At 38.0% G+C, this 24,763-nt stretch overlaps 1 protein-coding gene across 2 annotated transcripts in view; it reads right to left on the reverse strand.

Moving 5' to 3' along the window:
- Window positions 1-24,763, reverse strand: part of SLC15A5 (solute carrier family 15 member 5) — an 82,802-nt gene that overhangs the window by 37,836 nt on the left and 20,203 nt on the right. Inside the window, exons 9-11 of one of the 2 annotated variants that reach the window (XM_083831303.1) lie at window positions 21,815-21,946; window positions 14,832-14,940; window positions 2,151-2,250 (exon numbers count right to left, since the gene is read on the reverse strand). In XM_083831303.1, the coding sequence (XP_083687429.1) occupies window positions 2,151-2,250; window positions 14,832-14,940; window positions 21,815-21,946 (341 nt within the window). Of the gene's footprint in view, window positions 1-2,150; window positions 2,251-12,430; window positions 12,910-14,831; window positions 14,941-21,814; window positions 21,947-24,763 lie in introns of those variants that run through there. The other variant, XM_083831304.1, reaches the window with a different exon arrangement.

Here is a 24,763-nt window from a genome sequence, read left to right on the forward strand (position 1 = left end):
TTATTACAGAGCTAGATCCTTTCCAGGAGGAATTACCCAACAGTACTCCATTAAAGGACAAAAAAAAAAATTAAAAGACATTTTATGATTCAGCCAGTGGCCTCTACGATAATTTCTCCCATAGCTTCCACAAATTTTATCTTAACATAAAAACAAGAAACTGCACAGGAGCGATCAGATTTTATTTAAATTAGTTTGTAGTTTGAAAACAAAAACAAAAAACAGTGCTTACAGAATCAGATGGGCTAAGAAGATTATAGTAATATTACGTAAAATTATCTTCTTCTTTCTAATGAAAAAAATGAATGAAATTAGATTTTCATGTGTTCTCTAAAATTGGGGGGGGGGTGATATTCTTTTTTCATATATCTGAACAAAACAAGGTAGCATCAAAGTTGGCTACACCGATGCACAGCAGATAGACATTTTGGTGTTCTGATGCTACTAACTAGAAGATTAGTAGCTCCAGAAATGGCACTAAGTGGCTGAATATGATCACCACCACATTCAGAAGAGGGAATGAGACAGCTCCTCTGTCTCATTACAGACTACAGGATGAACCAGTGTATGCATGAATTTCGCATGAGGTAAATTGAAAAAGCTCCATAAAAAGTTTGAGTAATGATTACTTCTCATCAAAACTTTTTTTTTTTTTTTTGGAAAAATACCTATCCCCTCTAGAAATAATATATTTACTCATTATTCCAGTGTTATGCATTCAGGATGATAGCTAATATTTCCCTTACTCTTTCTCCCAAATTCTCCATTTGAAATGCAATTAAAAGATATTCCCACTTTCTTCTGAGAAAAGACCCAATTTCCTGATTTCAGTTGTTGATAGATATGAAACAACATCACATGGGTGGTAGTGGTGGGGGGAAGACAAGAGAAAGAAGTCATCCCAACCTTCTGTCAGGCACTTTACAGCATAATGAGCTATGATGAAAAACAAGTCAAACACTGAGAAAACAAGAAGGCTTGGAAATTTGATCTTGCTGACAGGATCCATAGTAATTAATTTTAACCCATGTGACCACTGGATGTCCCCACTGTTCCTCAAATGCAGTAGAGGCATCATCTAGCTGGCAGATAGAAAAAAAAAAAAAGCAGATTTGACAAAGAGTGGGGAATGTGCAAGGACACGGGTAGTGATGATTCCCACCGTAGCCCAATCCCCAATGTGCACAGACACAAACACACACACCTGTGCGTACAGGAGCAAACTGGAGAGCAGGGGAACAGCCAACCACAGGCACCAAAAGAGAAACACTCTTTGAATACAGTTTCTACCAAGTTTGCTTGGCATCTGCTGCGTGCTTAATAATGCAGTGAGGAGCAAGGCTGGGTGACAGATCCTCGGAGGGAGACGGGAAAGTAGAATTGCTTCTGATGAGATGTGCAGAAAGCCTGGATTGGAGCAGGGTGTGCAACGGGGCAAATAGAAAAGACCCTTGTGCCATAACAGGTGAGAGAACAGGCAAGCAGGAACAGAGATGTCAACACAAGAACCCTGAGGAGCTGCCAGTCAAAAGCATCCAAAGGAACCAAAATAACAAGAGAATATCTGTAATGCCATGGGTTGCTCTTCATATCAAAGGTTTGAGGGCACTAGTGGGATGAAAGCTGAACAAGGCAAGGGAAGACAAAACAAATACTCTAGGAAGTCTACTTCTACACGTCCTATTTTGAGGTCAGGTCATGTGAGAGATTTAGGTTCACATGAAGGTGTAGGAAGCTGAGATGTTAGCATCAACTCATCTTTATTTATTCTGTCATATGACAAAAGGTCAGACCCAATTCTGCCATCGAAAAAGAAGTGCCTTGCTTACTACAACAAAAAGAATGAGATCAAGCTATTTTTTCTTGGAAGGAATTCCCTACTAATAGATTTAAAAGCAAATTTCAAATCACTCATGCATTGTTTTTTTTGCAGACTTCAAAAGCTCAAGCTCTGACAGCACATGACTTATTTCATGCCTACAGTGAGAGGCTACACCAGGAGAAGCCCCAGGCCCCTCCTCTGTCCCCAACTCCTTTTGTTAGCTGATGTTAGGCATCGAAGTACAAAGCCATGGGAAGGGTTATCCATACAAAAATTGTCCATATGAAGCAATATTTGAGGAGTAAAGGTAAGTGATCTGTGCACTTACTGCCTGTTCTTCATCCTTTTTGCACTTCCTACCACTTTCAGAAGCCTGATCAGTGACAGCTGGGCCATCACTGACTTCAAAACTTTCAAGGCATAGAAACCTGCAAGAGCAAAGGTAGCTTGCTGAGAGATACTGAAACCAAACTGCAAACAAGTATCTTAAATAACACATTTCACTAGAACACGGTAAACTAGCAATTTGTATGATGTTTAATTCATATTAGTATCAAGATTAGTTACATAAACTGCCGGGATGACCAGAAACACAGAACTCAGGTTGACTCTTTCAGCCTGAGTGCCTGGCAGGGCATTACCAGAAAGGGTGTTATGTTCTCCTCCATGTATTTCCCTCACATGCTGTTAGATCACAGGTCTGACACTATAGCTATTCTTTTGTTCATGTTTCAGACATTCACAAAACTGAAATGCACTGAAAAGGCTTAAAGGCTTTTTTTTTTTTTTTTAAAGGGGGGAAAGCCCTGAGGGAGGGAAGTGCATGAATACATTTGAATAATAAATTAATTTGAGAATTTCATGGTTTGCAATTAAATTAATTAGGTACTCTGAATTACTGGCCAGTGATTCAAAGCATACTTCTAGCTTGTTCTACTTGGTTTGAAGTGATGTACATATATAAATAAGACAAAAAAAACTTATATAGCTTTTGTTCTCTCCTTTGGATCTCATCTGTACTTTCAGATCAGCAACTGACCATAACACATATGCTTCATATGAAAAACAAAATGGCTCAAGTTATTTGCTGAGATTTAACAATAATAAAAAAATGATACCTGTTAGGCTGACTTGTAGTCAATACTCTCTTCTGAAACATGTTGTCTGACAGAGAGAATTCATTGTGTATGTTTCAGCATTCCAAAAATAAGAGTTACTATCATGACTCTTCATCCAAAGATCTGAGATTGCTTAAAAATGTCAGGGATGCTTTATGACAGCTGTTCATATTCTGAGCAGTTTCTTTATAGCTTTTGGCTCTAAAGGAGTATAAGTAACATATCTAATCCCAAGACCTGATTACTTTCCCAGTTTTAAAATGGAGACTGCACACTCATTTTCAGGCTGTCTGCTGGAAAGTTAACTGGCACCTCCTCTACTCTCAAGGAGTTAGATTTCTATTTAAACCCAAGCTCAAGTCAAGTAAGCATGCTTTGCACTCTCCAGCATTCAGCTTTTCTGTTCTTAATCAGGTGCTACAATTAGAAGGTAAACATCATTAAGGCCTATGCAAGTTTAGAAAAAGAAAAAATATCAAGAGTTGAAGTCCATTGAGTCAAATACTTTGGGGCCCAAAAGTTCAAGACCCTCTGAAGAGCCCAGAGAAGGAGGAGTTTATATATTAGTCTTACTGCTGTGATATTAATAGTCTTCAGAACCTCCCTGATTCCTCAAATTTTAATACTATCATTACTTAAACGTTGTAAGGCACACTCTTGAGTAATTTATATGAAACCCTTAATCATTAGAGATACAAATAAGCTCAGAGAAATTATATTTATGACAATGAAACTAAGAACCGAGCTAGGTTTCTTCGTAGTACCTCCACAAAAAATGTCTTGCCCCATACAAGTTAGAAGACAAATGAATGCAGTAGTATTAGATGTCCACAAAAGAAGAAAAAAAGACTTAGGCCAAGTTTGCTCAAATGCTGTGGCATTTGTTCCTTACCTACTGTTAATTTAGCAGGGAAAAAATTTGTCCCAGAGTTGCTAGAGCTAAACTCTGATTAAAGCAGTTTTAGCTAATCTTACATGGTAGAAAATGCGTACATGAAATCGTGGTGTAGTGCAGCCAGCAGGACTTGTAATGCCCTGGTAGAGCCCTGTAAACATGATAAACTAGAACAAGACCACACAGCAAAACCCGTCTTGCACTAGTCTCACAAATTCAGTTTTAATTTTTATAAACAGATTGCTTCTTGGGTTGTTATTATTAGTGTGAGCTGGACAGCTTGAATTAGAGAATAATTTATTCCCTGTGCATTTCTAATTACAGAAAAGAGGTTCACTCACTGACACACTTGTCCGTCTTGTTCTTTCCTGTCTTTCAGGCATGGCTGATTGCAGTTAAATAGACAGACCAACACAAACTGCATAAGAAACACAACTCTGTCAAAAAAGGACTGAAGTGTTACCATTAATTATTCTGGACCATGTGCTCATTTACAACAGATCTAACATGAGAAATATTCTCAGAGGTGTCAAACAGCCTCAGTTTCATAGGTGCATGGGGGTAGCACTGACTAAATGTTTGAGTGACTGGTAGGATGTGACCTGCCAGAGATCCTTGAAGCTTGGGGATTTCATGTGCAATTTGTGTTTGAGCATTCAATAGATAATTTAAATTGGGCCACTCTCTCCGAGCATTTTTGAAGGATCTACATGCCTGAGCTTGTTTCGGAACTGCACTAATATCTCAAAAAAATTATGAGTATCTGCACAAGTGATTATTTAAAACTCACTGCATCTTAAAAAGGCTTGATGAAAGTGAAAATTGTTTTCTGAAGAATGTTGAAAGGTAGGCATAACAATCACTGACTGCATAAGAAGACAGCTTGACCAAGCTAACTGGGAGAAAGAACCAAAGCAAAGTCACCGTGATGTAGTTAACTATATTTACAACAGGAACTGCTGTAAATACTGAGCAGAGAACAGTTCACCTAAGCTATTAATCAGATGAACAAACTTTGTAAAGACAATAATCAGTCACAGAATCACAGACTGGTTTGGGTTGGAAGGGACCTTAAAGATCAAGGGACCTACTTCCAATCCCCCTGCCATGGGCAGGGACACCTCCCGCCAGACCAGGTTGCCCAAAACCCCCATCCAGCCTGGCCTTGAACACCTCCAGGGATAGGGCATCCACAGCTTCTCTGGGCAACCTGTGCCAGTGCTTCACCACCCTCTGAGTGAAGAATTTTCTCTTAACTGATAATTCACATTGGAACTAGAGGAAAAAGTTAAAATAAAATAAAAAAAAAAAAGGTTGGATCTATTAAGATATACCCTACAACTATTTCAGGCAACAGTACAAAACTATCCTCTTTAAGTTCATGTAGAAGAAATAAATATTTTGTGTTCCCTCACTGCAACGGTATTTACTCTTAAAAATAATAAAATCTGTGTGTTGTAAACTTCATTCACTCTCACATACCCTGATAAAAATGAATCTCCTATTCCAAACAGCACAGAAAGCTCTTCCATAATGAAGCAACACCATTTGTGAATCAGTAATAATCCCCTTCTTCCCCTGTTAGTACAGTATGCTGCTGTTGCTGAAGGTATTTGCTTATTTTTGCAAAACCTGCATAATTTGTGTATTTGGATCTCTGCAGTGAAGTGTCTCCCTAAAGTGATGAATGTTCCCTTACCTCTTTTTCACAGAATACACATGCAGAACTTCATGGTGTTTAAGGTTTTATACAGTAAACCCGACATTAAAGTTTAGTTTAAAGAGTTGAAGCTTAAAAAGTTTCCATTAAGTGACAACTCTTTATAAACAGTGACAAAGCTTGTTGAAGGGGTTATCATCTGTCAGCAAGTTATTAAGTTATCTCAGGTTTCTACACTTAACTGATATACTGAACATTTTAAAAGGAACAATTTTAAGACAACAGGAAAACACCATGAGCCAACGTAAAGAAATTCAGAATTGCAGGTAATACTGGATTAGCTTTCAAGCAGCACCCTCTGGCAACCTTTGCTGTACTATTCAAGATTCGCTTTGAATTTATGATTTCATTTGATATCAAAGGTTTCTTCTTTCTGCCAGCCAGCTAAATAGACAGTATATTCATATTGCATTCATTGACCATCTGAAAAACAAACCTGAGAGAACTTTCTGTGCTTTTTTTTTTTCCAGACTAAAGTGCACCTATAACTACCATCCCCAACCTTATCAGAGATCTTGCTTCTGAAATTCACATGACATGACAATGAAAGCATTCAGGATGTGTTTTCAAAAGATGCTTTTTCCACGGGCTATAAAAGCAGGTAGAATAAATGTTGACTGCTTAGTGTTTTTCTTTTTGTTTCCTGGTCACTGCTTTTTTGTTTGTTTCAGATTTCAAAACATTTCTTCTTCTGAGTTGAACAAAGGAAAAATAATTTTATTTTTCATTAAATAAAAAAGAGTAGTCTCAGAACATATACACACCCACATTTGATCTCCATCCAACTGCTGGGTATAAGACTCAGTTTCCAACCACTGTTCTAAGCTAAACTGTACCAAATGTGGCAGAGCAAGAACTCTAACAGGAGTTTCAGGAGTAACAGGAAAGGATACTAGTTCCCAAGCTGTAAAGTTAATAACTGAAATACTTTATAGAGATGTGTTCTTCCCTCAGAAGGGTATTAGATGGTTGAACTGAACATATATTGGCTCTACACAAAAATCCTGGTGTTTGGAAAGAGGGTAAACTACTCTCCAGTCAAACTATAGGTATACTTACTCTTTTTTGTTTTAACCTCCAAAAAATAGGATTATTTTATTTTAAGAATATTTTTGCACTTAAGAACATTTTAGTCACTTTAAAAACATTTTTGCTTTTCTTTTTGAGAGCATGCACACCCCCAACAAAAACATGGCTTGTCTGTACAATTTGTTTCTCTTTGTGTGCATTCTCCAGCACTCTGCAGAGATGAAGCATCCCCAAAACACAGAAGGACCATTATCAGATAAATTTCTCTTAGTTCAGCTCCCGCTATTTATAAGAACTGATTAACTAACTTTTTTTTTAAAGCCAGCACCAGTACTGGTAGACTGCATAAGGTTCAGATGTCAACTTTCTCTGAATTGAGAAAATCTATACTTAGGGTTAGAAAGACCAAAACTAGAATAATTTGAAGTACCAAACCAATAAAATATTACTTCTGTGGTAAGACTTCATAGAGACCAAGTAGGAATAAAGCAAGAGGTAATTTTTACTCTATTAAGAATAGAGATGTGGTGAGGAAACTTGAGGACCTATTTTTATTTTTGAAGATTAAATACAAGCAGTCTTTCAAAACACCCTCTGGAAGTTATGGTTTTTCCCACCAAGGTACACCTAGTATATGTTGAAGCAAACAGACACCAAGCTGAAGCCTAAAAGACTTAGTTCTGCTATGCAGCTCTGTTGTAGGGACATGAGGAAGGCTGTATCTTTCCAACTCTGATTTCCCACAGATGTTGAACAAGACTGATTTTTGTATCAGGTGGGTTGTGCACATCTTTTAGCTGAAATTGGCAGAAAGTGAGCAATTCTAGAGAAGTTACACAACCCTTCCAGATGCAATATTAGCTCCATCTAAAAGAAGAGAAAAGAAATCTAGCACAGACACACAGAGCTCAATTTAATGCTGTAAAAGTATTTGCAAGTTATTTTAATCAGACACAGAGTTCTTTACAAAAAAAGTTCCAAATGTTATTCTTCCTTTCACAGACAGGGAACCCGACTCAGATTAAATAGTTTGCACAAGGATGCTTGTGAAGTCTATGTAATGTCTGATCTGGGTTCTATCTTCTGACTAATACTGCTGAGCCTTAACAGCTCCCTCTTTCCTCTGCAAAGCTGCAGGCTTCAGCAAACAAAGCATTCCTTATAGCTAATTGGTATTACATGGAAACTCAACTGCTCTTATTTACAAAACTACAGATTTATGTCAAGCAAAGCCAATTATGCTTAATGTTTAAACTATTGCAGGTGCTCAATGACATTGTTGCTAGGCAGTAGAAGTGAAATTGCTCTTTTAATGCATCTTGTTCCAACTGGGAGCATGTGTTTTATCATCAGTGCAAACTTAACAGATGGAGATCTTAATCTTCACCAGAAAGCTTTCTTCACCCTCCCGTACTCGAAATGGTGTCCCATGCATTTAGACTTAACTGGGGTGCTCAGTGAACTGTCTGGGACAATTTTTTTTTTTCTTATGTGCATACATGAATACAGAATAAGACACACATTTAACTCTTAAAAAAGCAGCACTGCCAGTAATCAGCAACACAAATGGGTATTCAATATTAGTAATGACCTCCTCTGAGCACAGCACCTACTGGAATAATTATAACCAGAGATGGTAGACAGTACAGAGGCAGCTTCTTTCAAGGTCAAGACTACAGAGTCGTTTATACTAATTTATGTGTTGAGGCAAGATTGGGAAAACTTAGGTAGTACTCAAAATACAAAACTGAACAGAAATATCCCAGTTCACTCACAGCCTGTGAACCTCCCTTCAGAGGTAACTTCTTCCACACTATTTCAAAACTACAGTCCTTGATAAGGATTAAAACACATATCTGCCTTTACTTTGTACAATTCAACATGAACAGGTGATCTCAAGCACAGACAATGAAATCTGAATGTTTTTCTCTCGTGAAAATTTTCAAAACTGTCACAGATCAATAAAATACTGAATAAAAGGCTATTTTAACATTTTGAAGGTGTTTATTACATTATTTCATATGCATATACACCACCTTAGTTATTCTCTCCTCCTGCGGTGTTTTTTTTTTTTCCTCTAATGTATTAACCCAGATGTAAAAAGCAGCTTCTTTCAAAATCAAGACTGAATCTACAGATTCCTTTACATTAATTTTACTGTGTGCTGGGACAAGATTTATAAGATTTAGGCAATGCTCTGAAAGTACAAAGAATTCCATTAGGTTTGTATGCAGTGCCAAATGCTCCAGTTCAAGAAGCATCCCTGTCTGTTGGGGTATAACTGCTAAATTGCTCTGTCATAACAGCGAACATGATTGATAGACTTTTTCATACTTCTTCCTCTGCACCACCAGCTGAAATTAGTCAATATCCAGCAATCAGTAGCCCTTTCCATCCACCCAAAAGGCCAAGTACTTAACTAAATCTGATAAAAAGTCTTCCTCCAGTCCACATGAAAAAGGTAGTTTTCAGTTATCAAATATTAATCCCAAACCCATTCTAATCCATACAACTCAAATACATCTTTATGAAGGCTGCCTTTTCTGCTTCTTTCTCCATTGCTGAAAGGTTTTTTGCATGACTGTATGCTAGGGAGGTCCTTCTTTACAGGGAGTTAGCTAATACTCTTTTTTTTTTTTAGAATTACAGATCAGACAATTAAACTATAATATTTTATATTCTGTACTATGATCTGTTTTCAGATTTTGATTTCTGAGAAAAAGCAGTCTTAGGAAGTTCGAGGCCATTCAGCCTAAGCATGATCAGAAGAAATGCAAATATTCAGAATGTGGAACCGAACTCAGGATCACTACCAGAACCACAGGTTTCTACAAGTTGATCTTATCACCACAGAATCTAAGTAAGTTCTGCCTCCACTGATTAGCTGGACAGAAACCATTAAGCTAACACGTTAAGAAGGCCATGCCCACACCCCTAACATGCAGATTTTACACTTAATCTTAATCTTCAAGAACAGATGAGCACAAAAACTGAATTTCACAGCCCAGGTCCCAGAGACCTAAAAAGATTATCTTCTGTTTTGGAAAGCTCTCCCTCCTCAGAGAAACCTGATCAAAACAATAACAAAGTGGAGTAGTCCAACTAAGAGTCATGGCTTTATAATATAAAATGCTAAGTTAATTAATGAGAATGTGTGAAATGTATTTTTCACCAACTAGGAACCTGACTTGATGACCCAGGAAATCCTTCTGCTGTCATGTGTCAAAAGGAGACCAAGTTTTAGAGTTTAATTCTGTATTGAGTTCTCCATTAAAATAAAAAAACACCTTTTAGCTGAATTGGCATAGTATGGATTTAGGATTCTCATCCTACGCCATTCAAAAATGTGAGTCAGATTCCATTTCACACAGTTGACCAGAGAAAAATATAAAACAGAAAAAAAACTTATTCAGCCTGTTTATCTTAGACCCAACAGTATTTGTGCCTCCAGCTTTCTTACCAAACGTTTTTCCTAGGAAGTTCAAAGACTGTAAAGGGGAGAAGTACTAACCAGTGATATGCCAGCCTCACACTCCAGGGACAAAGGGACATGCAGGTCATTTGAGAGCATACCCACATGTGCTCAGCACAGCTGTGTGGCAGCTAAAAGCCTGAGAAAGAACCTTCTTTGCCAGAGGCAAGTACACCAAACAAGTCTCCAATAATAATAATTTCAACCTCTGTCTTAAAAGCAAGTTAGGTTTCTTGTTCTTCTATTCTTGATGTAAATGGTTATTTTTGTGTTTTTTTAAAAAAATAGTATCATTAAGTATTAAAAGCAACTCCTGAACCAGTTTGTAAAATTGGTCTGATCTTAGATTTTATCCATTTGTTACATAGTTCTCCTCCTGTTGTGTACAACCCTAAAATGCATTGACAGGGACCACATACCTCTCTCCAGCAAACTACATTCAGCATCTCTGCAGCTTTTCTCTGCCCAGTCAGAGATCAAGCCAAGGATTCAGGAGTTTCCCACTTTACAGCAAGAAGCTTGGAGTGTCTGTGGCTTAAAGGTGGGTTTATTGCAATGCAAATACCATTTAGAAAACTATATGCTACAAGCAAATAACTGCCAGGTAGGATGTACAGATTTACTTGTATATGAAGATTAGCCTACTTCCCCAGTTTCTACTCTCCTTGGAGGCTAGGTCCTTTAGCCTTACTGTCCTTGTTGGCCAAACTGTGAATGGTTTCCTGGGTTGTGCAAACTCCAGGGTCTCTCCTAGGACCCCTGGAGTCTCCTCCTCTTCTACGCTGAAAGCTTGGCTTCAACCAGAGCACCACTCCCCACCCACTGCCCACAGTTTGTGTGCCAGCCCAACTTATACAGACACTTCTGGGGAAAGGGACTGTCTCTTGCTAGCAGGACAGGAGTCAGGACAAGGGGAGTAGGCAGCATTTCTTCCCTCCAACCCAAACACTACAGAGCAAACAATGAGTTATAAGTTCAGCTCTGTTATCAAGTCAAAGTCCCACATTGGTCAGAATGCACATCTCAGACATGGACAATCATTTCAGACAAGCTTGTACGAAGATGCTTGCTTCTTTCATCTCCACCAGTGTATCTCAAGATCACATTCTTATTTACCACAAAGAAAGATATTTAACAAGTTCCACAAAAAAAAATTTGCTTCCAGATGGGTGCCTCCCCTTTCTACAGTATCTGTTGCCACCTTCTGCTGACCCTCATCTCCACTGTCATAAGTTATTTCCCTTGAGACATATGTCAAAAGCATTGCTGAAATCAAGGCAGATCGTATCTACTATGTTTTGTTTAGAAAATGAATTCTCATTACATGCAGACATTAAGGTAGCCTGGAAAAATCTACATTTGATACATCTGTGTTGCATTTTATTCAATTTTCCTTTTATCTCATGACTTTAAATATTCTTTTAAAATTTTACAAAACCTTAAATACTAGTGAGATCAAACTAACAGCTCTGAGGCTGTCCTGACTGCCTTCCTTCCTACTTCTTCGATGTAGTTACTACATTTTGTTTCCCCCCACTCCAACTCCCATCCTATAGTTGCAGCATGGTTAACAATAGAGAGTTGATTTCCTTCATCAGGTCTTTCATGAGTTTCAGCTCAAACTACTCTTTGGGTCACTTCAGCAAGTTGTATGCTTTCAGTGTAGTTTCTTCTGTGGTAGAGCGTTCCTCATATCTAGCAGCATTCTGACTTGACTTCTATTTTCAATACAATCATCTTTATAACTAAGTATTCCTTTAGTTTTTGGGTTCAGTATGTTTCTTTATCAGATAAGGACCCTAATTCTTTCCTCATTCTCTTTAGTAATGACTTTTTAAAAAAGCATTAGTAGCTTGATTAGCACCACTCACAATGCCCAAGTGAGACAATTTTGGGAATGTGTAACAGCAGATTCTTAAGATGGAATGATAATTATTTCTTTCCCCACTCCCAACTGTATCTACCCTTTCCTACTCTTCTCAATTCCTTTCATCCTCTTCACTTGTGCTACAATTAATAATTTTGATCTAAAAAAATTCTAGTTTCCAGTTCTTCCACTAGCAAGTTTCCTGTATATCATCTTTTAGGAATGAAAAATCTCATCATGCTTCTGCCAAAGCAAAGGCTATATGCCTCAGCACAAACGTTTCACAACAAATTTCAGCATGTTTCTAGTAGATCAAGGCAATTTCCCAAGAATGTTAGTATGCAGTGCCCATTTTCCTGAGGGGGGAAACTAAGGTAAAGAAGCAACTTGATGAGGGCTAGACAGCAGATAGAGTCAGACATAGCACACAAGGCTCCCACCTTCTCAAATACCAACCAGCTGACACTGCCTCCAAAATTGTTTTCAAATGATATTGTCACAAAGTAATTTGCTAAACAAATGTATACATGAGTTTATTAATTTTTAACTAAGTACAAATGTGTAAATATCCATCTATTTCCCTGTACAGATTAAAAGCCTATCTCCATCAACCATGCCAAGGAGTGAGCTCTCATTGTCCTCGACATGTATTACAACAGTGCAGCATCCTACAAGGCCAAATCCAATGCCAACTGCTCTTTTATAAACTTAAATAACACTATTAGTGCTAACATGATTAATAAATACATTAGCTATTCCACTAAGGTACACTAGATAATTTATCATTAGAAAGCTGGTAGGTAACGCAATCAAAATTGAGTCCAACAAGGGGGAAACTTGATCAGGTTGTCTCCACAGGAGACAAAATGGGAGAGCAATCCAGGACACTATCATAGTGCTTGATGTCTTTGTCAAGTTTCAGAAGTTTTTCCTCAGGAAGAGCTCCTCTGAACTCACTGGTGTATTCCTGATTCAGATTGTTGTATCTGGGAGGAAGAATATGGAAGGAAAATGCTAAAACAGTCTTCCTGTATGGTATCAGTTTCACCCATTGTTTATCAGGTGATATTTTGCAAGTTAGAGTGCTATCTCTATCCTGGGTTTCTAAGCAGTACATATTGTTACCCTATTTTTATTTATTTTACTTTCTTAGAATCTTTCAGAACATCATGATGAGAAGTGCCAACCTGGATGCACAGATTAATAATAGTAATAATTCATCATTTAAATAGATTTTAAAAAGAAACAGCAATTAATATCTGGTGTAATACAAAAGATACTCAGTGTTTTGCAAGCATGCTTTTCTCAGAAATTTTAGTCTACTGTAATTCTGATTTTTAAAGGATGATTTCCTCCAAGTCTTAAATTGGTGCTTATCTGAATAGCCCTCACTCTTTTTTCACTCCACTCTGTAAAATTGCAATCAGGTGAATTTTACTTAGCACAAAATGAATAAGCAACATTTAACCTTAAAAGACATTTCACCTTTGTTTTGGTTGCCTTACTGAAAAATAAGGTACTTTGATACGGAAGTGAAGTGCCAATTTGAAATTAAATTTAAAAAAAAATAAAATGTAAATAACTTGAAATATATATTAAATAGGAAGACATGAAGAAATTTGTTGACTTTCAAAAACATGTTAATTTGTGGCAAAATTATTTGTTGAGCTCAACCTAATTTTATGACCACTTTTTGACAGCCAAAACCCTTCAGTTTTCAATGGTAAATGATAAGTGAAGATTTAATTTTACAGAAGAGTAAAAACCCATTTTGTGAAAGGACAAGACAAAGTACACAGAAGAGAAACAGTTCTAACCATGACTCAGGTCACTGTTAAAAAAACAGAACTGAGAACTAGCCATCTATATAAATGAACACTTGAGCCTCAGGTTACATTGAAGTGATTGACAAGATGCTACAGTAATCTGTATGCTGCAAAGTTAGACTAATAGGTAACAGGAAAAAAAGTTTTGTTTTTTTTTTTTTTTTTAAAAAAAAGAGGTCTAGAAGTACAACGCCCTTGGAAATTTTCTATTGTCATTATCAAATCACTGCTTTGTCAAGGTTCCTGAAAGATTTTCATAGAACTGCAGCCCGGTGTGTAGGAGAGAGTGCCACTTGCACATGACCTAGGTTGCTTCCCTCTCTGATCTTAGCTACAAGTATTCCTTATAACACTGACAACAAAGTTAGTTATGATTAAATATTCCAGAATACAGGAGGCAGGCCAACCCAGAAGCCATTCTGGATGTAAAAGGGGAATGCAAATGTGAATTCCTTGCATTTTACAGGCAATATGTGGGCCTTAAACGTAAGCTCCACAGGTGACATAAAATTACTTTCTGCATGAGGGCTGAGCAATTCCACAGTCTGCAGCAGAAAGTTGCATTTATCTCATTACCCGGCAGAGCATCAGAAAATATTTCAGCATCGCTCTGTTGATACCACTGCACAAAACATTAACCAGAAGCATTCTGCTGTTTTCTTGTAAGCCCCTCACCTACTGTCCCATGCTAAAGACGCAAGCTCATAGGGACAATAGCAATGTTTACCATATTTTGGTACAGTGCCAAGTGCTGTAGTTTTAATCCCATGCCAACATATTTATGTCCTTTAGTAAAGGAAAGGATTCTCTTCTTGGAGGTATTTTTATTTTGGTATTAATGAGGCTCCTTAAATATTTAAAGCTAATTACTTCAATTTTTATTTTTTAAAATCTTATCATAATTGTTACTGTGAAGTCTCCTCTTCTGCCCTCAAGGCAGAAAACAACACTGAAGCCTGAACCCTGAACACTGTATGATCTATCACTACCAATTCCTTATTACACACTAACTTACAGGTTTCGCAAGCATTTCTACCCCTATCTAAAAATGAAATGTCAAGTGTTCATTTCCTCACACATACCTGTGTGCAATGGTCCAGAACCCCAGGGTGTTCACCATCATTAAAGAAGCCAAGAAGAAGAAGAATCTCTCCAATTTACCTTCATGTAGCAAGTGTGGAAACCAGTTGCCTGGCAAAGCAGACATTTGAAGTAGAATTAGTTTACCTTGCAGGATAAGACATGGCTTGTGTGAAAGGCATGAAGATAAGTCTGTATAAGATAGTCACAGTTGTCTTGAACCTCTCTGTACCTATTTATACACAAGTTTTAGAAGGGCTAGAATTAAGGTCTTTATTTACATCTCCCATGCTTTTAACAGGCCCCTTTTCAAAAAAGCATTTTTTTAGTGCCTTGGGTGGTGCTCCATTACCAAGATGCTACCTGCCATTTTACTTTACATTTTATTGCCTTTAACTGAGAATCTGCAACACGTGCTTGTCTTCCACACATTCATTTTGCATGAATCACAGACGTTTTGCTTACCAAGGCTTTAGGCAACAGTATCTGTGACATTCTGGCAGCATAGACTCCCTTCAGTGGAGGATAGTGCCATATACATATGCACATACCTATATATACACCATTGAGTCTCTCATACCTAGAAATTCTTGTCAGCTTTCCATGTTGCTCCTCACAAATTCAAGCTCCGGTGATAAATGATTACAATGGAAATCAAGATGCTTAACAGGAAAGCAAGCCACAGTCTGTCTACATCGGAAGACAGTCAGTACCTGAAGTACCATAATCAATTACAGTAAAACAAAACCAAGGTGAAAAAGAAACTACAGTAGATACAGAACATCAGAGAAAGGTGTACAGTGCCATAATAACCTCTTATATTAGTTGGTAGTACAAGTTGCCTTTGAAGAAGGAGAGACTGTCTTCATTAGCAAGTAGTGAAGTACAACAGGAACACTCAGCTGGAGCTGAGAATCTGATGTCCACACTACACACAGCTCAGAAGGGTTGTATCAGGCTAATTCCTGTTAACAGCCGGAACGCATCCAGCACAGGCATTTGGGGAGTTTAGTTTCATCCAGAAGATTTTTTTGTGGTTCAAGACCACAGTTATGCAAATCAATGCACAAACAAACAGATGATCAGGAGATTCAAATCAAAAGCACACTCGTAATCTGAACTAAAGCACTAGCATTGATGCACCCAAAGATCCCTTTCTTCGTTCCCTCAAATTCTGGTACCAAGTCCTTCCCATCTACATAGAATAGCTATTCACCACTTTAGCTTAAAAAGGAGAGGAAGAAAAATAGCCTTCTGTGGCATAGCTGTCTCATACAAAGCAAATAGCCTTAACCAGTCTTTGGACCACTAATGCCATCTTTAGCTATCCAATGCCATTGTTGTCTTGTCAATTTTTTCTAATTAGATTTGGAGAGAAAAAACAATCAAAGGCTTATGCACACACACATGTACATTCTTCTCTTTTCCTCCACACCTTGGCATTGTAAACATGTTTCTTTTCAAAGCAGTTACCTCTTGCTCTCCTGGGATTAACAGGGAACACCTGCCATCAGCGCAGCAGTTTTCTCTCAACTCCTCCGCAGCTTGCTCTGTGCCATGTCACCTTTCTGCCTGTCACAGCGCAGTACCACCTCACCTGCGCGTGCAGTGCCTTTTGTAGCATTATCTCAAAGCCAGTTTTAAAACGTATCATTTAACATTGTCAGTCGACTGAGCTCCTAGGTGCTATAACTTCATTTTAGTAGCTTATAAACTTTTACTGTCATAATTCACAATCAGGTAGTTTTTCATTTCACATCCCCCAGTGGCCAATAGAGCTCACAGAGAGACCACGTGTATCTGATGAAATGGAAAGCATGCATGGGGTTCGGTGCTACAGCTTGTCAAAGCAGAGTTCACACTGTCTGCTAGGTTATTTACATCAGCTGATCTAACTGTATGAGCAGCAGGAGTTTCCTAATGGAATGGAGTTTACAATGGAATCTGAACAGGAAAATATGCAGTTAAAAATAGTTCCGAGCTATATATATTTACATATATTTAGCAGCTTCTAAGAGGACAGAGTGAAATGGACCTTGGAAACTGTTTTAATGCTAGGAAAGGCGCCACGCTGAAGCGTTGAAAGTGAGATTGGTTGCTTTTATCAGGGTGGAATGTCAGCCTGGGCATTAAGAGATCTGGGTTCTGCCCCCACTTTACCACCGGCCCCCTCCAGGACCTGGGTCAAAGATGATTGATCAATAGGCATTTTCATCAGTGGGTACAGCCAAGATTAATTTAATAATTTCCTGGTTTCAACCAAAAATATTCGGTTCTCAAGATCTTTTTCTTTTTAAAGGCTGTTGGTTTTCCACAGAAGAGGGGGCTGACCTGGACTACATTTTCTTCTACTTGGATACATTGCACAGAGAATCCTCTGCTGGCAGAAAGCCTTGGGAGAACAGCCATCACTCTGAAACTTCAACCAGGTGTTTCAGTCAGTGAAACTACATTTAGGCACCTTATTCCTTGCCCCACTAAAAGCTTCCACAAGCCATCTGCAGACCCTAGAATGGGGCACTGGCTGGGGGTTTGGTTCATATTTTCACGATTTTACTCTAAGCCATTAAGAACTTATTGGGCCAGTTTGTTTGTTTTTGATGGAATAAGATGTTTTTGACACTATTGTGTTTGAGGAGTTCAGAACTTTCGCATCCTTCAATCAGCATGCAATATGCTAACAATTCACTTTTCCCCAAGACACTGCCTTTGGGTTGTCAATCCTTTACTTTTCTATGGAGATTGCCAACAGAAGTGCCAATTACAAGGTTGGTTTGTCACATAGATAATTGCTCACTGGGAATTAACTTTCTACAACAAGCTCCTGATTTCCATTTTTATTCCAACAATGGAAATACTCAGTAGCATGAATCACCACAGAATCAGAAGTTTCCTTTAGCCAAGTATTTTAAAGAGCCTTTTGCTGTTGGCTAGAGGTGAATTGGTTATGCATTTCATGGCAAATTTAGAATAAATTAGAAGACTAAGCCTGGAAAGAGCCTGAGTTCCTCAAGCCTGCTACCATACATTGTTAAAATATAGTGCCTGGTAAACTTCCACTGGCATTAAGCAGTCCTATCAATTTTATATCAAAAATGCTCAGACAGTACAAGGAAGAATATTATACAACACTGAAAAAAACACCTGATCCTACCAACACAAGCAAAGAAGTAGGTGAAGCAGTGACTGGGACACAGACAAGAGCATTTTCCTATGCTGCTTGTGGTGGATGACAAATACTGACAATCAGATACTGCTATAAGCCATGAAAAATTATGTGGAAATGACCGTAGCCCAGTTTTTCCACATATGCTAGTACACACAAGGGAATTGTTATAATGATGGCACCCTTGAATTTTTCAAGGGATTCATAACGAAGCCCAAAGTTGCATAGGAAGGGGTTCACTTTGTTTACTGAATATCATATTTTAGCACTAGGAAAATAGAGAAGAAAGCAAAACAAACATAAGACAGAGGTTAGCCTGTTATGTACAATTCCCACATCTAAGATAATCCCGCAACCTAGACTGTGACTATAGAAAAATGTAATTCAGGTCTTAGAAAGTAATTGTATCTCCTTCCATCATTTCACCAAGTTATCAGGCATATATTTCGTGTTTAATCATATCCAAATTAAAGTCTCAGTCTGCCTCTAATCCTTAATAGCTAAGTAGGCACCAGTGGACACCACCATCTGGACTGCAAGCAATATCATCACTGGTATTTAGAATCAAACAAGGATCCAAACTGGAAATAGAAAAAAAAAACTTTATCTACATACAAACATGTCTGGGGCAGTTTCCTTCCTCTGACCTTTTTCCTTTCCCCCCCTTACATATTTACATTAATATTTTTAGAGAAAAGTGTTTTGAAATGATTGGCATAGCAGGACAGGTTGTGTCTTGCATCTTCTTCCGTTAAAATGTTAGGAGAGGTAAGAGATCCAAAAGAAAGCAGTTTCCCAGCTTGTACTGAAAATATCACTGTCACCCATCATCTGTTTGCACTCGTCAGATTTTTTTTTAGTCTTATTTTATCGTATTCACACCATCCTCCATAGATGCGTTAAAAGTGATTAATGCAGCTTTGACTGTGACTGATATTTGATCAACTTTGCCAATAAAAACCTAAATAAAATTCTAAACTAGTGACTTGAAATAGGATATAAAAAGGTTTAAATAATTTTCTCAACATGCTGTACTTCAAAATATACACAGGAGGATATTCTTTACTGTATCCTGAATTGCTTCATAGCAATCATGGTTGCATTGCTTATATGTGGGAGAACCAGAAATAGCCTTGGCTCAGGTTCTAGAGAAAAAAGAATCTTTGGATGAGGCAAAAGCACCCATAGCCCAAGAGTCACGTGCTAAGCCTTGTTAAATCTTACAAAAAACATTGCATAAATGCTCATCTTCTTTCAGGAAAAGGGAATTAATTTTGATCTTTCATTATAATTAAATCAGTTTATCTTTTCAGAAAAAAAAATCAGAATGGTTTTCTTACCCCCAGGTTTCATAAATTGTCCAGGTACTGAGTGTTTTAGAAGCTCTTAAAACAGAGCTGGAAAAATAACAAATGTGAAGAATGAAAGCTTAATTTATGTCATTTTACCTTATCTGACTTCAGAGAGGTCACCATTTTATTCTCTGAAGTGGTGACTTTTAGAAGTTTCGGTAAGTAACCACTAGTCTTTATAAATTAAATAATTATTACTTTGCTGATCTTAAGATTTTCACCACAAGCATCAAAGAACACCCCACGAGAAGCACAATGGAAGAGTCTGAAGAAATACAGAACAAGAGAATTTCATAGGAAATGTTTTCTTTCAAACTAGGAGAAAAACAAAACCAAGTCTAAATGACTCTCTGGTTTTGTTTCACTCTACCCAGCTTCAGAAGGCTGTTCCCAGGCCTACTTCGATCTATGACTCAGCAAGACAAAAGTCTGTTGGGGTGAGATCTCTTCAGTCTGGAGAATTATAACAAAGTAAGATACAGGAAATTTTCCACTATTATCAAGCTGTGAACTGTGGCAGCTTGGAACAATTTATCTCACTCTAGCATGTGAAAACCCGGAAAGAGATACCCAGTGAGGTTCCACGTATTTTTAGAAAAAAACAAGAGGCCAATAATATGTTTGTTTACATACTAATAGAACCCTTAGAGGTTACTTTTCCTAACTAGAGGAACAGAGCAAGCATGAAACATCTTTCATTATATTTTCCCCTCTAACTTTTCATGTTTTGCAGTGGAGTTCCTCTGTTTAGGGGTTTATTCAGTCCAGCTGCAACACCTTAATCTGAATATAAACTGTTGCTGAATGTCTTTGGAAACTCTAAGAGTGACTTTTGCTCAGGATGGCAGTATGGTCAATCCACTTACAGTAGTGGATAGGAGTATAGGAGTAGCAGGTCTGCCAATGTAAGTAAAGGCATAAGTTATATCTTCCCCCCCACACCCCCCCATAAGCTAAGTGGAGATCTTTGCCACACAACTTCTTAAAAGTGAGAAATATTTTAGCCAAAACAAAAACAAAACTTCTCCAGTTTGCTTGAGAATCTTGAGCAAAAAAGGTTAGAACATAGAATTGCATTCTCTAATGAGTTTTTTCGGTCCCAGTCAGGATAAAATTTTGAAAGCTCTAATAAAATAGAATTTCTGGCAAAAAACACATTTTCTTTTTGAATAATTAAATATTTTCATATAGACTTGCAGAAAACAAATCAATAATATAAAATTAGACAAAATCTACCAAATTGTAAACCATATACAAATGTCAAGTTTCCTCTGGTGCTCTATATAAACATTCTATAAAGGAATAAATGACATATAGTGGCACCACATAGTCAAAATGTTTTGATGCAGACATCATGCTTAATTTTTTTCATAAATATTCAATTCTATCAAAAGTAAAAATGAAGTACAATATCAGCTTTGAAACAAAATATTTCAATTTTATCAAAGTTAACATCTTCCATACTTTTGGGGGAGAGGAGAATAGAGGGGAAAAAAGTTAACACAATCTTTCTCGAAGTGCTAGTTTTGTTGAACCCTCATTATTCAATGAAAAATTTATTCTACTGATGGAAATGCAAGCAGCTCTGCTCTCTGCCATGATGTCTTAGTAGTTCTCGGTTCTTTGCCTGATTCATTTGGGTAAGCATTCCTATTTTTTAACCATCTCCAGGTGACGCTTTTGTGCCTGGTATTTAAAGTATTTAACTGAAGTGTGAATTTAAAAACAGGCCCTATTTCAGATATGTAAACAAAGGTATCCTTGTCCTTCAGCTCAAGGACTCAAGTGCATTTTTTTTTTTAATTTACTTATGAAACAAGTCTTTTATGTATTCAAAGAAGATTTATCAGCAAAGGAAAAAAAGCTTAAACCCTTTGCCTTTCTTCAAAGTCAGCAACCCAGAGAAATTTCTAGTTCAGGGCTTGCACTAAATACTCTTTAACAGGATGAATCTGAAATAACTCATCTTGAAACATCAGTTTCTCTGGGAATGGCATTATTTGTCTGGAGAAGGGTGAAGACAATGAAACTATCTTGTCACAGAATCTTGTTCTTCCAGTAGTTGGGGAAAAGTGTCCATTTGCTAAAGCAGTAATCATGCTCTTGTGGCCAGAAACTTCCACATGAGCCTGGCTAATATGATCATACTTGGCCATGAACATAAAAAGATGCATACAAGAACATTTATTTTCTTGTGTTCTAGAGGAGAAGTATAGAGATTGGAGGTGAGGAGGTGAGGGCTTCCTGCATGGTGCCATTCACTAATTACTCTACCTATCAAAACTAAGATGACTCATTAAAATTGGATAAATACAACTGCAAGGCTATTTCCTATCTTAATTCCATCTTAATTGTGAAAGCAAATCAACTTTGGCATCTCCTTTAATTCTGATGTCTAATTCTCCAAATCAATAATCAATGGGATTAGCAAACTGCTCAGGAACACCAGTCATGGGCACGTTCTTACCTTGAGTGCCTGTGTGGGCTGTCTGAACAAAGAAAGCTCCCATAAAGCAGCCAGCTCCATTGAAGAGAGTTAAAAAATGCATGGAAATACCTCGAATTCTTTCTGGCACAAGCCAGAATGATAGCAATGAACCTTTAAAAAGGAAGCAAATACAGTTACAGGTTGTTGTTGTTGTTGCTGTTTTTGTTTTAAGTGATAGTAGAAGATAGATGAGAGGAAAAAAAAAATCCAAAGTGGGGACTTTCGACATTTTACTAATAGAACCTACCTGAAGCAGAAGGGCAGTCATGTGTTGGTATGTACCCTATTAAAATGGATTATGTAAACTGTTCAAATAAATCTCCGTAATAAACCACCCTATACACAACTAACGATATTCACAAGCACATAACGATTTTTCACCCAGTCACTTTCACCTTTTAAAAACCTGAAGCATAAAAATACAAAGAAAACCACCATCACAGTCATGAGGGGTAAAGAAAGCAGATGGGATATTTAACTACAGGACCTTACATGCAAGAGCCAATGCAGCAAGGCCACTGGTGAATGCTTCTGAAGTTCAGAGTATGCCTTAACTTCGGTAGTTAATTTGCCTTAGTTGAGGCTGGATAAAAATCCCCATACAGAAACCCCACAGGTCACTGTCTATTTTAAGACCTGTTGTCTTTCTTGTCAGAAGACTAAACCTGAAAAAGCAACAACTGGGGGGGGGGGGGGGCGGGCTGTAGCATGCAATAGTAGCATGGATTACTGTAATCCCACCAGTTGTAGTTTGGCTAAACTAGGTTAGAGTAACAGTAAGCATTTCTAACAGCTGTTCTCTTTGAGCAGCTTTCCCTGGTCAAAGCCTCTCACTTCCTAATTTCACACCTTGAGCTCAACCACACTAGCTCTCCAAGCCCCAATGTCTCCCAATCTGCTTTATTACTCGAGTTTGAATGACCTCCAGCCCGAGAAACTTGTCAGCAGAGAAGCCTATTTGGATGCTGAGTTGCCTGAAGCATTACTGAATACAAATGAAACTGCAATTACCATCTCCCACTCTTTTTAATTTGGATGTCCAAATAAGAGCATTGGAAACATTAAAAAAAATTTAAATGTACCATGGGCAGTGCTTTTTCTTCATTCATAATAGGAACCAAAAGCCTGAGGGCAAGAGAAAGCAGGTGAGCCTAGGACACCATCTGTAGATACAACACTACAGTCTGAAACATTGGACAGTCAGTGTCCTAGCTACTTTAAAAGTCTCTAAGAGCCTAGAAGGTGCTGGGTTGTGCTTTTTTTGTTTGTTTGTTCCCCCCATTCTCCCCCAAACCAGGGGTGTGAAGCATGCATCTTGACCAAGTTCTGCTTGGTAATTGTATCCTACTTACGTAAATTATCCCTGCTGTTTCAATTGCATACTCTATTCCTCACTTCTCCCACAGTGCTGCTGTGAACTATTAACCAGCTGCTGCATTTCACCCTGGAGATTATTGCACTTCATTGATGGGTGAAGTGATCCCCGGTATATCCTTTAACTAACAGAGCAGTTTGTTACAAGGCTTCCCATTTCTAAGTGCTTTGAGGAATGATGACAGGCAGAGAAATGTTCTCTGTGGAGAAATCTGCTAACCCTTTGTAGGCCAAGCAGCTACAGTGCACCTGATTGCTCGGACACTGGCAATGCACCACAGCTGCTGTGGCCAGCAGGAAAGCTCCACATCACCAACCTCATGCACTGTGGCAGCAAATGCCTGCTGCAGTGTTCCACCAGACAGACACAACACACCCCCACCCCCTCTTTTTTAAGCACTGGGCTTTAGGAAAGTAATTTTCTTCTTCAAAACAAGCTATGGTTGCAAATTCAAGCTATGTGATCTTAAATTCTAACACTGTGAAGGAGAGCAGTTCTTTTATCATTTTACTTCTTTCTTTAAAACAGAACTTCAGCATTAGTAAAACATTAAAATACTGGTATTATGTATTCTTAAAGATGCACATGCTACCCAAGGCAGGTGATTATGCAAACCTCCTATCAACAAGATAATGAAATATATCATATAAACACAATTGTAAGTTTCAGAGCTCAAAAGTAGATAAAGAGTTCAATATGCCAGATCTAGCTCCTCTAACTAAGCACTTCAAAACTGAGATACTTCCTCACTTCCTTCTAATTACAGGTGCGAACATTTCTGTCTTCAACTTGGATCATGTACTTCCAGGCCAAGTAAATTATTATGATAATTGAATTTGACCTTCTGCATAATACAGCAGTAAAATGTCAGGAAAGGTGAAACAACTATTTCAGTGTCTAGGCTGTCATTAACATTGATGCAGATCCAGTGAATGGTTCCTCAACAGCAATTCAGTTCAAACTGAAGTAGAAAACTAGAGCTCAGTTTAGTAGCAGGAATACAGATGCCCACTGCTGCCCAAAATGCTCTAGTGTGCCTCAGCCATCTGCATGGGGCTGCCCCATAAGATGCAGAACATATTGCAGAACCGTGCTCTACTCTAGCAGCAGCTGGAGGCCAAGCCGGTAACATAAGGAACCTGCTTGCCTTGCACGTCTTTGATGCTCCATCACAAAAGGTGCCAGACATCTACTTGTGGGCAAATTAATGTAGCCTGCATCTCCACTGACCACAGTACTGCTACAGTAGTAACCAATTTCATGTACCTACCTTTATTTTTTTCCATGCAAATCTCAAACTCAGACTTAGCCACAGTGTTCTTGAATCACACCTGTAACTGCAGCTCTTAGTAAGATGCTTAGTCTTTATTTTAAGAGGAAATGCACTACTTTGCTTCCTACCACACTCTAATGATAATCTTAAAAAACAAAACAAACAAAAAACAATATCAAAGCTTTTCTAAAGGCTAATGTCATCTTCCAGTCATTGGACTTTGTTCTGTCCCATTGTGCTAGGTAAGAGCCTTATTCTAACAGAAATTTTCTTTTCATGC

Source organism: Anser anser (genome assembly GCF_964211835.1).
Source record: "Anser anser genome assembly, chromosome: 1".
NCBI classification, from domain to species: Eukaryota; Metazoa; Chordata; class Aves; order Anseriformes; family Anatidae; genus Anser; species Anser anser.